Raw genomic sequence first — 16,697 nt, 5'->3', positions numbered from 1 at the left:
ATCCCCCCCCCCGGCCCCCCCGGCGCGGCCCCGGGCTCAGCCTGCCCTCTCCCCCAGCACTGCGCCTGGCGCTGCGAGCCCGGCTGCTACTGCCCCCCGGGCCGGGTGCTGGACCCCGGCGGGGCGGCGTGCGTGGCCCCCCGGCACTGCCCCTGCCTCGACCTGCTCACGGGGCGACGCTACCTGCCCGGGGAGACCGTCGCCCGCGGGGACGGCTGCAACAACTGGTCGGCGGGGACGGGGACGGGGATGGGGAAGGGGATGGGGACGGGGATGGGGACAGGGAAGGGGATGGGGATGGGGACAGGGAAGGGGACAGGGACGGGGACAGGGAAGAGGATGGGGATGGGGATGGGGATGGGGACAGGGATGGGGATGGGGATGGAGATGAGGATGAGGATGAGGACGGGGACGAGAACGGGGATGGGGATGGAGATGGGGATGAGGATGGGGACAGGGATGAGGATGGAGGTGGGGATGGGGATGGGGATGAGGATCGGGATGGGGATGAGGACGGGGACGGGGAAAGGGATGGGGATGGGGATGGCGATGGCAATGGGGATGGGGATGAGCATGGAGATTGGGATGGGCACAGGGATGGGGATGGGGACAAGGACAGGGATGGGGACAGGGCAGGAACAGGGATTGGGATGGGCATGGGGACAGTGATAGAGATGAGGATGGAGATGGGGATGAGGACAGGGATTGGGATGGGGATTGGGATGGGGATGGGGACAGGGATCAGGATGAGGACAGCAATGGGGTTGGGCATGGGGACAGTGACAGGGATTGGGATGGGCACAGGGATGGGGACGGGAATGGGGACACTCTGCAGGAGCACAGCAGGTCCTGGCTCTGCGGGAGCGCTGCCTGCTCCATCCCGCTCCGGCGGGTCCTCACCCCTTCGCTTCGCATCCCCAGCACCTGCACGGAGGGGAAGCTGCTGTGCACCGGCCTGCCCTGCCCCGGTGAGTGCTGCCGCGGGCCGGGGCGGCCGGAGGCACGGCGGCGCCTCGCGGGAGCTGGGGCCGGGGCGCGGGAGGGCACTGCCGTCCCCCCACGCACGGGCCGCCGCAACCCGCCCCCCGGCTCTCCCCAGTGCCCGGCGGCTGGTGCGACTGGTCCCCGTGGACGCCCTGCTCGCGGAGCTGCGGCGGCGAGGCGGCGAGCCGGTACCGCGCCTGCTCCTGCCCCCAGCCCCAGCGGGGCGGCGCGGCGTGCGCCGGGGAGCAGGAGCGGCACGGGGACGCCGGGCTGCAGCGCCAGCGCAAGGGCTGCCCCGCCGCCGCCGCCGCCTGCCCCGGTAGGTGCCCGCCCGCCCGGTACCCCGCGGGGCGCCGTGCCCGCGCCGTGCCGCGTCTCACTGCCCCGTCTTGCAGTGGACGGCGCCTGGGGCGCCTGGGGCCCCTGGTCCCCCTGCGAGGGCTGCGCGGGGCGGGCGACGCGCGTCCGGCACTGCGCCAGCCCCGCCGCCCGCTTCGGGGGCCTGCCGTGCGCCGGGGAAGCCCGCCAGAGCCGGCCGTGCCCGGAGGAGAGCAGCGCCTGCGAGGGTGAGCGGGCGCCTATCCCCGTCCCCTCGGGGCGGCGCTGGGTCCCCGGGCATGGACACCGGCGCTCTGCCCCCCCGCAGCCTGCGGCGGCGGCCGGGTGTCCCTCGCCTGCGGCAAGCCCTGTCCCCGCGCCTGCGAGGACCTGCACGAGGACACGGCGTGCCTGGAGGGCCCCCGCTGCCAGCCCGCCTGCGCCTGCCCCCCCGGGCTGCTGCTGCAGGACGGCGCCTGCGTGAGCCCCGACCGCTGCCGCTGCAAGTACCCCAACAGCTCCCTGGGCGACACCGTGCCGGGCGACACCGTGCCGGGCAACAGCTCGCTGGGCGACACCTTGCCGGGCGACACCTTGCTGGATGACACCTTGCTGGATGACAGCTTGCTGGGTGACACCTTGCTGGATGACACCTTGCTGGATGACAGCTTGCCGGGTGACACCTCGCTGGGTGACACCTTGCACGGTGAGTGCCGGGGGCTGCAGCACCCGGGTGCCCGGGGAGCCCCTTCGAGGCGGACGGGGTGCACCCAGTGCTGCCCCACGGCGCAGCCCCGTGGGGGGGGGGGGGTCCGGCTGCCCCATGGGACCCAGACATGGCGATGGGGGCCGGGGTGGGCTCGGGGGCAGCGTGCAAGGGGCGGCAGCCGGCGGTGCATGCTGCAAGGGGCGGGGGGGGTGGGATGCGGTGCCTGGCCTGGGGGTGATGCCTGCCCCCCCCGCAGGGTCCCCCCGGGCAGTGAACACCTCGGCCGGGGCCGGACCAGCGCCGTGGGGAGTCCTGCAGCCCGGCGAGAGCGTGCGTGGCCCCTGCCAGAACTGGTGAGCACCCCCGGCCCCCTCGGCACCGCCAGCCGCGGGTGCCCGCGGGGAGCCCTGATGCTGCGGTGAGGGGCCCCAGCCCCGGGTGACGCCACCGACGCCGATGCTCCCTGCAGCACGTGCGAGGCCGGGCAGCTGCGGTGCCGCGCGTCGCCCGGGTGCCGCGTGGACGGCGGCTGGAGCCCCTGGGGGCCGTGGACGCCCTGCGCTGGGGGCTGCCGCGCCGGCACCCAGCTCCGCGCCCGCCAGTGCAGCAACCCGGTGCCCCAGGGCGGGGGCCGGGGCTGCCGCGGGCAGAGCCAGCAGCAACGCGCCTGCCCCACGGACGGCACCTGCGCAGGTGAGGGGCGCTGCGGGGGGCCGCGGGGGGCCCCGAGGTGCTGAGTGTGCTGCAGCGCTGGGCAGCGCAGTGCAGTGCCGTGCAGTGCTGTGCAGTGCCGTGCAGTGCCGTGCAGTGCTGTGCAATGCAGCACAGTGCCGTGCAGTGCTGCATGGTGCAGTGCAATGTAGTGCAGTGTCATGCAGTGCCGTGTGCTGCAATGCAGTGCAGAGGCGCCGTGCAACGCCATGCAGTGCCGTGCGGTGCTGTGCAATGCAGCGTGGTGCCATGCGGTGCCATGCAGTGCTGCGTGCTGCTGTGCAGTGCGATGTGGGACCATACGGTGCCATACAGTACTGTGCAGTGCAGTGCAGTGCCATGCAGCACAGTGCCGTCCAGTGCCATTTAGGGCAGCGTGGGGCAATGCAGTGCAGCGTAACCTAAAGCAACGTGGGGCAGTGTGGGGTAGTGCAGTGTAATGCAGTGTAGTGTATCGCGATGCCATGCAGGGCAGCATGGGGCAATGCAGTGCAGTGCAATGCAGTGCAATGTGGGGCAGTGCAGTGCAATGCAGCACCGTGCCGTGCAATGCCATGCAGGGCAGTGTGGGGCTGTGCAGTGCAGTGTAATGCAATGCAATGTGGGTCAGTGTGGGGCAGTGCAATGCAGTGTAGTGTAGTGCAATGCCATGCAGGGCAGCGTGGGGCGGGTGCAGTAGCAGAGGCAGACCCTCACGCCGCAGCACAGGTCCAATCAGGGCAGGCCCTGCGCGGGGCTCTGCGCAGCCCCGTGGGTGCCAGCCCCACTCTCCCCCCCCTCCGCACCCCACAGAGGAGGAGCCGTGGGACGAGTGGTCGCCGTGGGGGCCGTGCAGCGTCTCCTGCGGCGGCGGCGAGCAGATGCGCAGCCGGACCTGCCGCCAGCGCGAGTGCCCGGGGCTGCCGGAGCAGAGCAGGACCTGCAACACCCACGTGTGCCGCGGTGAGGGTCCCGCGGCCGGGGGGGGGCTCCCCGGCGAACGCGGCGGCCCCGGCGCGGCCCCGGCTGACGCGCGGCTGCGGTGCGCAGAGGCGGGCTGCCCCGGCGGGCGGCTGTACCGCGAGTGCCTGCCGGGCGAGGGCTGCCCCTACAGCTGCGCCCAGCTGGCGGGGCGCGTGGCCTGCTTCGCCCAGCGCTGCGACGAGGGCTGCCACTGCCCCCGCGGCGCCTTCCTGCACCGCGGCGCCTGCCTCCAGGTGAGGGGCGCCGGGGCCGCCGCGCCGGGATGCACCGCCGGGCTGCGCGGCCGGGTGCACGGGGGCTCGGCGCGGTGCTGCGGACCTGCCCTGGGGGCCTGGAGCCCTGCTGTGGGTGCTGTGTGGGGATGCATGGGCCGTGGGTGCTGCATGGGGATGCATGGGCCGTGGGTGCTGCATGGGCTGTGGGTGCTGCAGGGGCTGCATGGGCTGTGGGTGCTGCACGGGCTGTGGGTGCTGCGGGGGATGCATGGGCCGTGGGTGCTGCATGGGCTGTGGGTGCTGTGTGGGGCTGCAGGTGCTGCACGGGGATGCGGGTGCTGTGTGGGGATGCATGGGCCGTGGGTGCTGTGTGGGGCTGCGGGTGCTGCATGGGCTGTGGGTGCTGTGTGGGGCTGTGGGAGCTGGTGTGGGGCTGCGGGTGCTGTGTGGGGCTATGGGTGCTGTGTGGGGATGCATGGGTTGTGGGTGCTGCCTGGGCTGTGGCTGCTGCGCAGAGATGCGGGTGCTGCATGGGGCTGCGGGTGCTGCATGGGTCCCATGGGTGCTGTGTGGGGCCGTGGGTGCTGTGTGGGGCGGTGTGGGGCTGTGGGTGCTGCGTGGGGCTGTGGGTGCTGCGTGGGGCTGCAGGTGCTGTGTGTGGCTGCAGGTGCTGCAATGGGGCTGCGGGTGCTGCATGGGGCTGCGTGGGTCCCGTGGGTGCTGTGTGGGGCTGTGGATGCTATGTGGGGCTGTGGATGCTGCATGGGTCCCGTGGGTGCTGCATGGGGCTGTGGGTGTTGTGTGGGACTGTGGGGGCTGCACGGGGCTGCGGGTGCTGCCTGGGGCTGTGGGAGCTGTGTGGGGCTGTGGGTGCTGCGTGGGGCTGCAGGTCCCATGGGTGCTTTGGGTCCCATGGGTGCCCTGGGTCTCATGGGTGCTGCGGGTCCCATGGGTGCTGTGGGTCCCATGGGTGCTGTGGGTCTTGCGGGCGCGGTGGTTCCTGTGGGTGTTGTTGGTCTCGTGGGTACCATGGGTGCTGCGGGTCCTGTGGGTGCTGCAGGTGCCGTGGGTCTCGTGGGAGCAGTGGGTCTCATGGATGCTGCGGGTCCCACGGGTCTCGTGGGTGCTGCGTGGGGCTGTGGGTCTCGTGGGTGCCGTGGGTCTCATGGGTGCTGTGGGTCCTGTCGGTGTCCCGGGTCCCGTGGGTCTTGTGGGTGCTGTGGGTGCTGCGTGTCTCGTGAGTCCTGTGGGTCTCATGGGTGCTGTAGGTCTCGTGGGTCCTGTGGGTGCTATGGGTCTCGTGGGTGCTGCGGGTCTCATGGGTCCCATGGGTGCTGTGGGTCCTGTGGGTGCCACGGGTGCTGTGGGCGCCGCGGGTCTCATGGGTGCCGTGGGCGCGGTGGGTCCCGTGGGCGCCGCGGGTGCCGTGGGTGCGTGGGCGCGCCGGTGTGCGTGGGCGCAGGCGTGTCCCTGCGCGGTGCCGGCCGAGGTCCTGCGGGAGCTGCACAACGGCTCGGAGCCGCCGTCACCGCCGGAGGTGCCGCACGGCAGCACCCTCAGCACCGCCTGCACCAACTGGTGAGACCCCCCCCCCGGCCCCCCCCCGCCCCCCGCGCCCCTCACCGTGGCCTCGCGCCCCTCACCGCTGCCTCTGCCCGCAGCACGTGCCTGCACGGGCGCCTGCGCTGTGCCCCCCCGCGCTGCCCGCGCCCCGGCACGCAGCTCTGCCGCGACCCCCCCTGCGCAGGTGCCCCCCCCACCGCTGTGACCCCCCCCCGGGGGTGACCCCATCCCACCCCCTGCGCCCTGCTGGGGGGGACCCACGTCCTGCCCCTGCGCCCTGCCATGGGGGGACCCACATCCCACCCCCTGCGCCCTGCCATGGGGGGACCCACATCCCATTCCCTGCGCCCTGCCATGGGGGGACCCACATCCCGCCCCCCACACCCTGCTGGAGGGCTGAGCCCCATCCCATCCCCTCCACCCCACTGTGGATCAGTGCCCCCATCCCTGTCCCCTCTGCCCCCCATGGGTCTGACCCCCATCCCCATCCCCTCTGCCCCCCATGGGTCTGACCCCCATCCCCACCCCCTCCACTCCACTGGGGCTGTGGGTCGGACCCCCATCCCCATGCCCTCTGCCTGCCATGGGTCTGACCCGCATCCCCTCTGCCCTGCCATGGGTCTGATCCCCATCCCTGTCCCCTCCACCCCACCGGGGCCGTGGGTCTGACCCCCATCCCCATGCCCTCTGCCTGCCATGGGTCTGACCCCCATCTCCATCCCACTGGGGCCGTGGGTCTGACCCCCATCCCTGTCCCCTCTGCCCCTCCATGGGTCCAGTCCCCATCCCTGTCCCCTCTGCCTGCCATGGGTCTGATCCCCATCCCCTCCACCCCACCGGGGGGGGCCATAGGTCTGACCCCCATCCCTGTCCCCTCCACCCCTCTGGGGCCATGGGTCTGACCCCCATCCCCCTCCCTTCCGCCCCGCCATGGGTCTGACCCCCATCCCCATCCCCTCTGCCCCGCCATGGGTCTGACCCCCATCCCCTCCACCCCACCGGGGGGGGGCCATGGGTCTGAGCCCCATCCCCATCCCCTCCACCCCACTGGGGCCGTGGGTCTGACCCCCATCCCCATCCCCCCGGACCGCACCGTGCTCTCCGCAGCGGTGACCGTCCCCACGGCGGAGCCGGGCCCCAGCACCCCAGGTGAGGGCCGGGGGGGCTGGGGGGGGGCACAGGCAAGGGGGGGGGCCGGGTGCCGCTGCAGCCCAGGCTGGGGCACGGGGGCTCTGCCCCCCCCGGGGGCCCCCTGCCCTGGCCAGTGCTGACCCCCCCCCCCGGGCAGATGCTGCGGAGGGCTCGGGCCCCTGGGGGCCCTGGTCGCGGTGGGGGCCCTGCTCGCGCAGCTGCACCGAGCCCCCCCGCCCCGCCACCAAGAGCCGCTCCCGCCCCTGCACCGCCGCCGCCTGCACCGGCGAGGCCCGGCAGCAGCTGCCCTGCAACCTGCCCCACTGCGCCGGTGAGGGGGGGGCCCGCCCCACGGCACGGGGCGGCTGGGGCTGCCCCTGCCCCATGGCATGGCAGGGGCTGGGACTGTCCCTGCCCCACAGCACGGGGGGGATGGGGCTGCCCCTGCCCCATGGCATGGCAGGGGCTGGGACTGTCCCTGCCCCACAGCATGGGGGGGATGGGGCTGCCCCTGCCCCATGGCATGGCAGAGGCTGGGACTGTCCCTGCCCCACGGCACGGGGGATTGCTGGGACCATCGTGCCTGCCCCATGGCTCAGGGGAGGGGCTGGGAACATCCCACCTGCCCCACTGCACAGGGGAGGGCTGGGGCTGCCCCTGCCCCACTGCCCAGGGGGGGTCTGGGGACCATCCCGCCCGCCCCACTGCCCAGGGGGGTTTGGCATGGTCCTGCCTGCCCCATTGCCCAGGGGGGATCTGGGGACCACCCCTCCTGCCCCACTGCACAGGGGAGGGCTGGGGCTGCCCCTGTCCCACTGCCCAGGGTGGTCCGGGGACCAGCCCTGCTGCCCCACTGCCCAGGGGGCCTGGGACCATCCCACCTGCCCCACTGCCCGGGGGGGTCTGAGGACCACCCCTCCTGCCCCACTGCCCAGGCAGGGTCTGGGGACCATCCCTGCTGCCCCACTGCCTGGAGGACTGGGACTGTCCCTGCTGCCCCACTGCCCAGGGGGATCTGGGACCATGCTGCCTGCCCCGGGGGGGGGTCTGGGGACCACCCTTCCTGCCCCACTGCCTGGGGGGGGGGGGTCTGGGACCATCCCACCTGCCCCAAAGCCCAGGGGGTCTGGGACCATCCTGCCTGCCCTGGGGGGGTCTGGGACTGTCCCTGCTGCCCCACTGCCTGGGGGGCTGGGACCGTCCCTGCTGCCCCACTGCTGGGGGGCTGGGCTGGTCCCTGCTGCCCCACTGCCGGGGGGCACCGCGCTGGCCGTGCCCCACGGCGCCGTGTCCCCGCAGCGGTGCCGTGCCGGGGCGAGGAGTGCGCCGGCGCCAACTGCTCCTGGACGCCGTGGGGGCCGTGGGGCGGCTGCTCCCGCAGCTGCGGGGGGGGCCTGCAGCAGCGCCTGCGCGCCTACACCCCCCCCGGGCCGGGGGGCCGCTGGTGCCCCGCCGAGCTCGGCGCCCACGTGCAGCGCCGCCGCTGCAGCCCCCAGCCCTGCCGAGGTGGGCGCGGGGGGGGCCGTGGGGAGGGGGGGCCCCCCATGTGCCCCCCGTAACCCCCCCTGTGCCCCCGCTGCAGTGGACGGCGCCTGGTCGCGGTGGGGGCCCTGGTCGCGGTGCGACCGGCCGTGCGGGGGGGGCCGCGCCATCCGCACCCGCGCCTGCACCGGCCCCCCGCCCAAGAACGGCGGGCAGCGCTGCCGGGGCGAGCGGCACCGCGTGCGCGTCTGCAACGCCCGGCCCTGCGGTACGGCACCGTGCACCGTGCGGGGGGGGGATGCAGCCGACCCCCCCGCCGGGGATGCTGAGCACCGGCCCGCTCGTGCCGTCCCCCAGGGGAGGGCTGCCCCCCCGGCATGGCCCCCGCGGCCTGCGCCAGCCGCTGCCCGCGCCGCTGCCGGGACCTGCAGGAGGGCACCGCCTGCCAGGACGGGGAGCCCTGCGAGCCGGGCTGCCGCTGCCCCGACGGTGAGTGCGGCTGCCCCGCTGCCCCCCCTCCCCGCGCGGGGTCCCCCCGCTCCCACCCCCGCAGAGCCGTGCACATGCGGCAGGCGCAGAGCTGGGCGTGCACTGCAAATGTGCATGGAGCTGTGCATGCACTGCAAACACACATGGAGCTGTGCGTGTACTGCAAACAGAACCATGTATGTGCTGCAACACTCACACAGAGCTGTGCATGCACTGCAAACGCACAGATCAGTGTGTGCACTGCAAACGTGCATGGAGCTGTACGTGCGCTGCACACGCAGTCACACACAGAGCTGTGTGTGCACTGCAAACACGCACGGAGCTGTGCATGCACTGCAAATGCAGTCACACACGTAGGTGTGCATGCACTGCAAACGCAGTCACCCACGGAGCTGTGCATGCACTGAAAATGCACATGAAGCTGCATGTGCACTGCAAACACACAGAGCTGTGCATGCACTGGAAATGCAGTCACACATAGTGTGCAAGCACTGCAATCATGCATGGAGCTGTGTGTGCACTGCAAATGCACTCACCCATGGAGCTGTGCATGCAGTGCAAATGCAGTCACATGCAGAGCTGTGCATGCACTGAAAATGTACGTGGAACTGTGCATGCGCTGCAAACACACACGGAGCTGTGGGTGCCCCGTGGAGACGCGCTCCCCGCAGAGCTGTGGGTGCATCGCAGATGCGGGCCTAGAAGGGTCCCTGCCCCACTCAGAACCCGGGGGCAAAGCGTGACGCTGTGTCCCCCCCCCGCAGGGACCCTGGAGCAGGACGGCAGCTGCGTGTCCCCTGCGCAGTGCGAGTGCACGGACGCGCAGGGCCGCAGCTGGGCGCCGGGCAGCCTGTTCCACGACGGCTGCAACAACTGCACCTGCGCCGAGGGGCGGCTGCTCTGCACCAACCGCAGCTGCCCGTCCCAGCACTGCGACTGGAGCAGCTGGTCCAGCTGGTCCCCGTGCAGCGTCACCTGCGGGGACGGCCTGCAGGAGCGCTTCAGGTGGGCTGCGGCCGGGGAGGCGGCGGGGGGCTGCGACCCCGCGGGGTGCTCACGCTCCCCCCCCCCCGCAGGGCACCCACGTCGGGCGCGGGGGCCCTTGAGTGCGGCACGGAGCAGCAGGAGAGCCGGGCGTGCGGCGCGGGGCACTGCCCACCCCTGTGCCCCCACGGCGCGGGGGACAGGCGCCTGGGCGACGTGTGGCTGCAGGGCGACTGCCAGCGATGGTCAGTGCGGCGCGGCGGGACGCCCCGGTGAGGGGCACGGGGCTGTGGGACCCGCCTGCGCCCATCCGCCTGCCCCGTCCCTTCCCGCAGCACCTGCACCCCGGAGGGTCCCTCCTGCCAGGACGTCCCCTGTGCCGGTGAGCCCCCCCGCCCCACATCCCGGTGCCCGCGGCGGTGCCGCCCGGCTGAGCCGGCGCCCGCCCCGCAGTGCCGGGAGGCTGGACGCCCTGGTCGCCCTGGTCCGACTGCCCCGCCGCCTGCGGGCAGCACCGCCAGCTCCGCACCCGCGCCTGCCTGGACCCCGCGCCGCGCCACAACGGCTCCGACTGCGCCGGGCCCGACGCCCAGGCCCGGGACTGCGCCCCCCGGCCCTGCCCCGGTGAGGAGCTGGGCACCGCGCGAGCGAGAGGGTAGCGCCGGGGCGCGCGGCGCCGGGGTCCCCCAGGCTGGCACTCCCGACCCGTTGCCTTTCCAAGCCGTGCATGGGGGGCTGAGCCCTGACCTGCCCGAGATCATGCTGCAAACGACCAAATTTGAGGGTACCGGGTTGCAAAAGCCTCTTTGCAGCCCTGAAACTGCTGGGGGTGCCGAGGGGTCGCGGGTGCTGAAGGGTGCGTGCCGGGCGAGGGCTGCAGCCGTGCTGTCCCTGCAAAGCCCTGGGTGCCCACGCGTGAGCTCGTACCGTGGGTCCATGCAGCAGGGAGGGGGGCAGGGGGGGCACAGGGGGGAGGAACCTGCTCTCAGGTTGGAGGAGTTTTCCACTGCCTGCAGCCAGGGTGTTTGAAGGACCCGCAGGGAGGTGCAGGGAGGCCCCCAAATCGGCACCCGCAGCCGCGGCGGGGGGGCTGCAGGGTGAACCCTGCTCCCCTGCCACGGCCGTGGGGCTGGGGGTGCCCGGGGCCGTCCCTGGTGAGGTGCCTCCTCCACAGCCCCGGGGCAGGAGCGGTGCAACTGGACCGAGTGGAGCCCCTGCTCCCGGAGCTGCGGCACCGGGCTGGCGTCCCGCGAGGCCACGTGCGCCTGCCCGGCCCCCGGCCCCCCCGATGCCCCCTGCAACGCCAGCGCGCGCCAGGAGCTGCGGGCCTGCTACCTGCGCCCCTGCCCAGGTACGGGCACGACCTCTGCCCGCCTGCACCCCGCCGCCGTGCAGCGCCCCGCTGCCACGCTGGCCCCCCGCTCGCTGCCCCCAGACCAGTGCGCCTGGAGCCCCTGGACCCCGTGGAGCCCCTGCTCCTGCAGCCTCCCGGTGCAGCAGCGCTACCGGCACCAGCTCGGCACCGGTGCGGACACTGGCGCCGGCTCGGAGCTGTGCGTGGGGCTGGACGGGCAGTTCCGCGTGTGCAACCGCTCGGGGTGCTCAGGTGAGGGACGGGGCCGCCGTGAAGGTCGGTGCCCACCGCTGCTGCCTGGCCTGTGCTGGCTGCCCCGGCCCTGCCCATCCCCGCGGGCTTCGGTCCTGCACCCTCCCCATCCCTGTGTGCTCCCGGGGTGTCCCTGCCTGTCCCCAGCGTCTCCCCGGGGTGTCCCTGCCCATCCCGTGTGCTCGGGTCCTGCACCCATCCTGTCCCATGTGCTCCCCAGGGTGTCCCTGAGCATCCCCGTGTGCTCAGGTCCTGCGCCTGTCCCGTCCCTGTGCTCCCGGGGTGTCCCTGCCTGTCCCCATGGTCTCCCCAGGGTGTCCCTGCCCATCCCCGTGGGCTCGGGTCCTGCACCCTGCCCATCCCGTGTGCTCCCGGGGTGTCCCTGCCCGTCCCCTGTGCTTGCTGCCTGCACCCTGCCCGTCCCCATGGTCTCCTCGGCGCGTCCCTGCTGCCGCGCCGGGCTCCCCGCTGACCCGTTCCCCGTCCCGCAGCAGCCAGCTGCCAGCCGCCCTTCGAGTACCGGCCCTGCGGCTCGCCCTGCGCCGGGCTCTGCTCCACCCGGCAGCACCCGGAGCTGTGCGCGGACCTGCCGCCCTGCCTGCCCGGCTGCTTCTGCCCCCAGGCAAGAGGGGCAGCCGCGGGGCGGGGGGCCAGGGCCGGGCGCGGGGGGCCGGGCTGGCAGGAGACGGCCGACCTAGGGGTCCCGGCCGCCCCCCCGCCACGGCCCCGCTGTCCCGGCAGGGGCTGCTGGAGCAGAGCGGTGCCTGCGTGCCGCCGGCGCAGTGCGGCTGCCTGCACGTCAGCGGGCTGGACGGCCCCGTGCGCCTGGCCGCGGGCGACACCATCCTGCTGGGCTGCAAGGAGTGGTGAGCGGCGCCGGGGCGGGCGGCAGCGCCGGGGTGGGCGGCAGCGCGCGGGCGCGGGAGCTCACCCGCTCTTCTCCTCGCAGCGTGTGCCGGGACGGCGCCCTGCGGTGCAGCAGCGAGGGCTGCCAGGGTGAGTGCGGCCCCCCCCCCCCCCATCCCGCGGCCCCCCACCACCCCCGTGCACCGCAGCCCTTGCAAGGGGCTCAGCCTGCCTCCCCGGTGCAAAGCCCCCGGCGGCTCCCGTGCCACCTCCCGCCCATCAGCCCCGCTCACGCCGCGCCACGCGTGCCTGCAGCCCGCCCAGCCCATCCCCGCGGCGTCCCGGCAGCTCCGTGTCCCCGCAGGGCTGCTGCCGCTGAGCGCCTGGTCGGAGTGGTCGCCCTGCAGCCCCTGCCTGCCCCTGGCAGCGCTCGGCCCCGGCACCGTCTCCCTGCTGCTGGCCCGGCCGGGGCGCTGGCGGGAGGCCGAGGGCTCCCCGGCGGCCGGGGAACTGCTGGCCTCGGTGCAGCGCCGCTACCGCACCTGCCTGGACCCGCAGAGCGGGCGGCCCTGGGCCGGCGGCGGGGCCGCCTGCGCCGCGGAGCTGCAGCAGGAACGCCTCTGCCCGCGGCCCCGCGCCTGCCCAGGTAACGCCGGGGCGGCCGGGCGCGCGCGGGTGCACGGGGCTGCACGCGGTGCGTGCACGCGGCCCGGCTCCCCTGCAGCCCGCTTCGCCGTGCCGCGGTGACGGTGCCGTCCCGCAGACCCCTGCCTCTGGGGCCCCTGGGGGCCCTGGGGGCCCTGCCGGGCGCCCTGCAGCGGGGGCTTCCGCCTGCGCCGCCGCCACCCCCAGCACCCGGCCGGCGACGGGCAGTGCCGCGGTGCCCACTCGCAGACGGAGAGCTGCAACACCGCCGCGTGCCCAGGTAATGCGGCTGCCATGTGCCCCCCCCCCGTGGCGCTGGGCGCCGTGCCCCCCCGTTGCAGCCTCACGCCCGGGCTCTGCCCCCAGGGGAGGGGTGCGAGCACCGCGGCAAGGTGTTTGCGGCGTCCTGCGCCAACGGCTGCCCCCGCACCTGCGCCGACCTCTGGCCTCACGTGGAGTGTCTGCAGGGGGGCTGCAAGCCGGGTAGGTGCCCCCCCGCTACGCCCCTGCAGCCCCCCGCGGTCCCCAGTCGTGGGGCAGGGCCCTGGGCCAGCTGTTGTGCCCCACGGCACTGCATGCATGGAGCGCTCGGCGGCAGGCGCCCAGCCCTGCGCGGTGGCATGGGCCCCCTTCAGCCACGTGCATGTCCCCACCCCACCCTGCACCAGAGCCGGGTGCTTGGGGTGCACGTGGGAACTTGGGGGGTGTAGCCCTGCTCCTCACAGCCCCCCGGGCCCATGGGGTGCTCAGGGTGCATGCAGGCACCTGGGGGGGTGCAGCCCCACTCCTCACGGCCCCCCTGGCCCTTGGGGTGCATGTGGGAACCTGGGAGGTGCAGCCCTTCTCCTCACGGCCCCCCCAGCCCATGGGGTGCTCAGGGTGCATGCAGGAACCTGGGGGTGCAGCCCTGCTCCTCACAGCCCCCCGGGCCCATGGGGTGCATGCAGGCACCTGGGGGGGTGCAGCCCTGCCCCTCATGGCCCCCCCAGGCCATGGGGTGCTCGGGGTGCATGCAGGTGCCCAGCCCCACTCCTCACGACCCCCCCATCCCGCAGGGTGCCGGTGCCCTGAGGGGCAGCTGCTGCAGGACGGGGCGTGCGTGCCGGTCGCTGACTGCCGCTGCGGGCTCCCCCGGGCCAACGGCACCCTGGAGCTCCGGCCGGGGCAGGCGGCCGAGGTCGAGTGCCACAACTGGTAGGTGTCGCGGGGCGGGGGGGGGACGCGCTGCAGGGCCGGGGCACCGCGCGAGCCCCTCTGCGAGCCGGCGCATCTCCCCGTGCAGCACCTGCGCGAACGGCAGCTTGGCGTGCCCGGCCGCGGCGTGCCCGTCCTACGGGCCCTGGTCCGCCTGGAGCCCCTGCTCCCAGAGCTGCGGCGGGGGCAGCACCCGGCGGCACCGCGGCTGCGAGGAGCGCGCCGGCGGGGCACCCTGTGCGCCCGAGGCCACGGAGGAGACGGCCGCCTGCAACCCGCAGCCCTGCCCCGGTGAGCGCCGGCACCGGGCACGGCCGCCCCGGCGGGAGCTGCTGCCGCGGCGCTGAGCCCCACGCTCTGCCCCACAGCCGGCTGCCGGATGAGCGCCTGGTCCCCCTGGAGCCCCTGCAGTGCCAGCTGCGGCGGCGGCATCTCCGAGCGGAGCCGGGTGCCGCTGCCGGCGCAGGAGGGTGCCGAGGAGCCGTGCCCGGAGCTGCCGCTGCTGCTGCAGCGGCTCTGCAACCCCCACAACTGCACGCCGGGTAGGGGCCGCGCGCGGGGGGGGGGGGGTGCCGCCATGCGTGCATGCATGCCGGTGCGTGGGGCTTGGGGCGCGCTGCCCCGCTCCCTGCACCCCACGTCGGCCAGGGCGGCCAAGCAGCTCCGCGCCCCGGGTGATAACCAGCCCCACGCGCCCCGCAGAGTGCCCGAGCGGCCAGGTGCGCAGCGGCTGCGCCAACGCCTGCCCCCACGCCTGCGCCCACCTCCGCCCCGGGACCCGCTGCCTGCAGGAGGGCTGCGTGCCCGGCTGCGCCTGCCCCCCCGGACAGGTCCGTGAGCCGGGCCCCACGGCCGGGCCCCGCGGGGGGATCCCGTCCCGCGCCCTGCGGCACCCCAGAGCCGTGGGGTCCCCGGTCACCGCTTGGGGGGGGGGGTCCCGCAGGTGCTGCAGGACGGTGCCTGCGTCCCCCCCGAGGAGTGCCGCTGCGTGCTGGCCCCCCCCGTGCCCTGGGCGCACAACCTGTCGCGGGAGGAGCGGGCGCAGGAGCACCCGCCGGGCAGCCGCATCCACCACCGCTGCAACAGCTGGTGAGCGCCGCGGGGCCCCGCGCCGGGCCGCCCCGGGCCTCCTCCCGGGGCTGCGTCCCGACTCCCCTCGCTCTCTGCAGCCTCTGCATCCGCGGCGCCTTCAACTGCTCGCAGCAGGATTGCAACGGTAAGAGCCCCCCCGGCCGCGTCCCGCTGCCCCGTCCCCGCCCGGCCGCGTCCTCGCGCGCCGCGGCCCCGGCACAGCCCGCTGCCCCCGCAGCCGACTGCGTCTGGTCGCCCTGGTCGCCCTGGTCGCCCTGCTCCGCCACGTGCGGGCCGGGCGAGCGCCTCTCCCGCCGGCACCCGCTGCGGCAGCGCCTCTACGAGGGGGCCGAGTGCGTGGGGCCGGCCGCCCGCCGGGCCCCCTGCGACCTCCCGGACTGCGGTGAGTGCGGGGCCGCGGGACCCCCGTGTCTGCATCCCGGGCGATGCCTGCGCGGGGGCCCGGGGGGGCGGCGGTGCCGGGTGGGGTGACGGGCGCCGCTCGCAGCCTGCCCGCCGGGGGAGCACTGGCAGGGGCCCGGGGCGCCGGCGGGCTGCGAGCGGAGCTGCCGGGAGGTCTTCGGGGAGCCGCCGCGCAACTGCAGCGGGGCCGCGGGCTGCGCCTGCGAGCCGGGGCGCTACCGCAGCGGCGGCGGGGAGTGCGTCACGGCCGCCCGCTGCGAGTGCCTGCACCGGGGGCGGCTGCACCAGGTGAGCGGGTGCCACCCCCCCCGCCGGGAGCATCCCCCAGCGCGGGGCCGGCGGCGGTGGGGGCCCCGCGGCTGAGCCCCCCCGTCTCGCCCAGCCCGGCAGCGAGTGGCTCGAGGACTGCGCGACGTGCCGCTGTGTCAACGGCAGGGCCGCCTGCGCGGCCGCCTGCCCCCCGCTCGCCTGCCCCGAGGTACGGCTCCGTCCCCTCCCGCGGCTCGCGTGGGCACGGCGCCGCTGGCCCCCCGGAGCAGCCCCGAGGCAGGGTGATGGGCGCTGAGGCCGGCGCTCTCTCCGCAGGGCGAAGCCAAGGTGCAGGAGCCGGGCAGCTGCTGCCCCGTGTGCAGGAGGGAAGCGCTGGGTAAGGACGGCCGCGGCCCCCCCGGAGCCGGCGGCTCTGCCCGTCCTCCGTGCCCGCGCGGGCCGCGCCGCGGGGTGCCACCACGCTGCCCCGTCCTTGCAGAGGAGCCGTCCTCCATGTGCCAGCGCTTCACCGAGGTGCGCAACATCACCAAGGGCCGCTGCTCGCTGCACGGCGTCGAAGTGAGCTACTGCAGCGGGCGATGCCTCTCCCGCACCACCGTCATGCCCGAGGCGAGCGCGGGGCCGGGGCGGTTTGGGGCGGCAGGCGTGACCCGCGCCCGGCGCTGCGTGCCGGGGCCAAGCGCAGGCTGACGGGCAGCGGCGCGGCCCTGCGCAGGAGCCCTACCTGCAGACGCGGTGCGACTGCTGCAGCTACCGCCTGGACCCCGCCAGCCCCGTGCGCATCCTCAGCCTGCGGTGCGACGACGGCGAGCTGGAGCCCGTGGTGCTGCCCGTCATCCACAGCTGCGAGTGCAGCAGCTGCCAGGGTGAGGGGGCTCGGGGCGGGGGGGGCCGGGGGGGCCGCCGAGGCCGGGGCGCCCGCTCACGGCGGCTTCTCTGCAGGCGGGGACTTCTCCGAGCGCTGAGCCCTGCTGCCGGCACCACGCTCCGCTCCGCTCCGCTCCGGCTTGCGACGGCGGCGGCGGGGACCCCCGCGGCGCCCGGGCCGCCCGCAATAAAGCGCTGGGAACCGCCGGGCTCGCGTCTTCCTCGG

At 75.0% G+C, this 16,697-nt stretch overlaps 1 protein-coding gene across 1 annotated transcript in view; it reads left to right on the top strand.

The window, feature by feature from the left end:
- Positions 1–16,569, top strand: part of LOC112995901 (SCO-spondin-like) — a 45,170-nt gene extending 28,601 nt beyond the window's left edge. The window contains exons 65-103 of the mRNA XM_064508054.1: positions 58–227; positions 922–968; positions 1,100–1,303; positions 1,380–1,550; positions 1,631–1,864; positions 2,322–2,364; positions 2,481–2,704; positions 3,515–3,664; positions 3,752–3,918; positions 5,363–5,478; positions 6,729–6,925; positions 7,894–8,100; positions 8,177–8,344; positions 8,434–8,565; positions 9,330–9,570; positions 9,642–9,794; positions 9,885–9,931; positions 10,709–10,900; positions 10,985–11,155; positions 11,647–11,777; positions 11,897–12,021; positions 12,105–12,151; positions 12,366–12,445; positions 12,491–12,647; positions 12,765–12,926; positions 13,013–13,129; positions 13,702–13,840; positions 13,929–14,131; positions 14,209–14,382; positions 14,543–14,670; positions 14,784–14,929; positions 15,010–15,056; positions 15,150–15,314; positions 15,420–15,622; positions 15,717–15,812; positions 15,920–15,980; positions 16,083–16,213; positions 16,320–16,470; positions 16,547–16,569. Coding sequence (XP_064364124.1) covers positions 58–227; positions 922–968; positions 1,100–1,303; positions 1,380–1,550; positions 1,631–1,864; positions 2,322–2,364; positions 2,481–2,704; positions 3,515–3,664; positions 3,752–3,918; positions 5,363–5,478; positions 6,729–6,925; positions 7,894–8,100; positions 8,177–8,344; positions 8,434–8,565; positions 9,330–9,570; positions 9,642–9,794; positions 9,885–9,931; positions 10,709–10,900; positions 10,985–11,155; positions 11,647–11,777; positions 11,897–12,021; positions 12,105–12,151; positions 12,366–12,445; positions 12,491–12,647; positions 12,765–12,926; positions 13,013–13,129; positions 13,702–13,840; positions 13,929–14,131; positions 14,209–14,382; positions 14,543–14,670; positions 14,784–14,929; positions 15,010–15,056; positions 15,150–15,314; positions 15,420–15,622; positions 15,717–15,812; positions 15,920–15,980; positions 16,083–16,213; positions 16,320–16,470; positions 16,547–16,569 — 5,520 coding nt within the window. The remainder of the gene's footprint in view (positions 1–57; positions 228–921; positions 969–1,099; positions 1,304–1,379; positions 1,551–1,630; positions 1,865–2,321; positions 2,365–2,480; positions 2,705–3,514; positions 3,665–3,751; positions 3,919–5,362; positions 5,479–6,728; positions 6,926–7,893; positions 8,101–8,176; positions 8,345–8,433; positions 8,566–9,329; positions 9,571–9,641; positions 9,795–9,884; positions 9,932–10,708; positions 10,901–10,984; positions 11,156–11,646; positions 11,778–11,896; positions 12,022–12,104; positions 12,152–12,365; positions 12,446–12,490; positions 12,648–12,764; positions 12,927–13,012; positions 13,130–13,701; positions 13,841–13,928; positions 14,132–14,208; positions 14,383–14,542; positions 14,671–14,783; positions 14,930–15,009; positions 15,057–15,149; positions 15,315–15,419; positions 15,623–15,716; positions 15,813–15,919; positions 15,981–16,082; positions 16,214–16,319; positions 16,471–16,546) is intronic.
- Positions 16,570–16,697: the final 128 nt, after the last annotated feature.

This window comes from Dromaius novaehollandiae, chromosome 2 (assembly GCF_036370855.1).
Source record: "Dromaius novaehollandiae isolate bDroNov1 chromosome 2, bDroNov1.hap1, whole genome shotgun sequence".
Taxonomy (NCBI): domain Eukaryota; kingdom Metazoa; phylum Chordata; class Aves; order Casuariiformes; family Dromaiidae; genus Dromaius; species Dromaius novaehollandiae.
The sequence above is the reverse complement of the archived record's forward strand: the minus strand, read 5'-3'. Positions and strand labels throughout refer to the sequence as shown.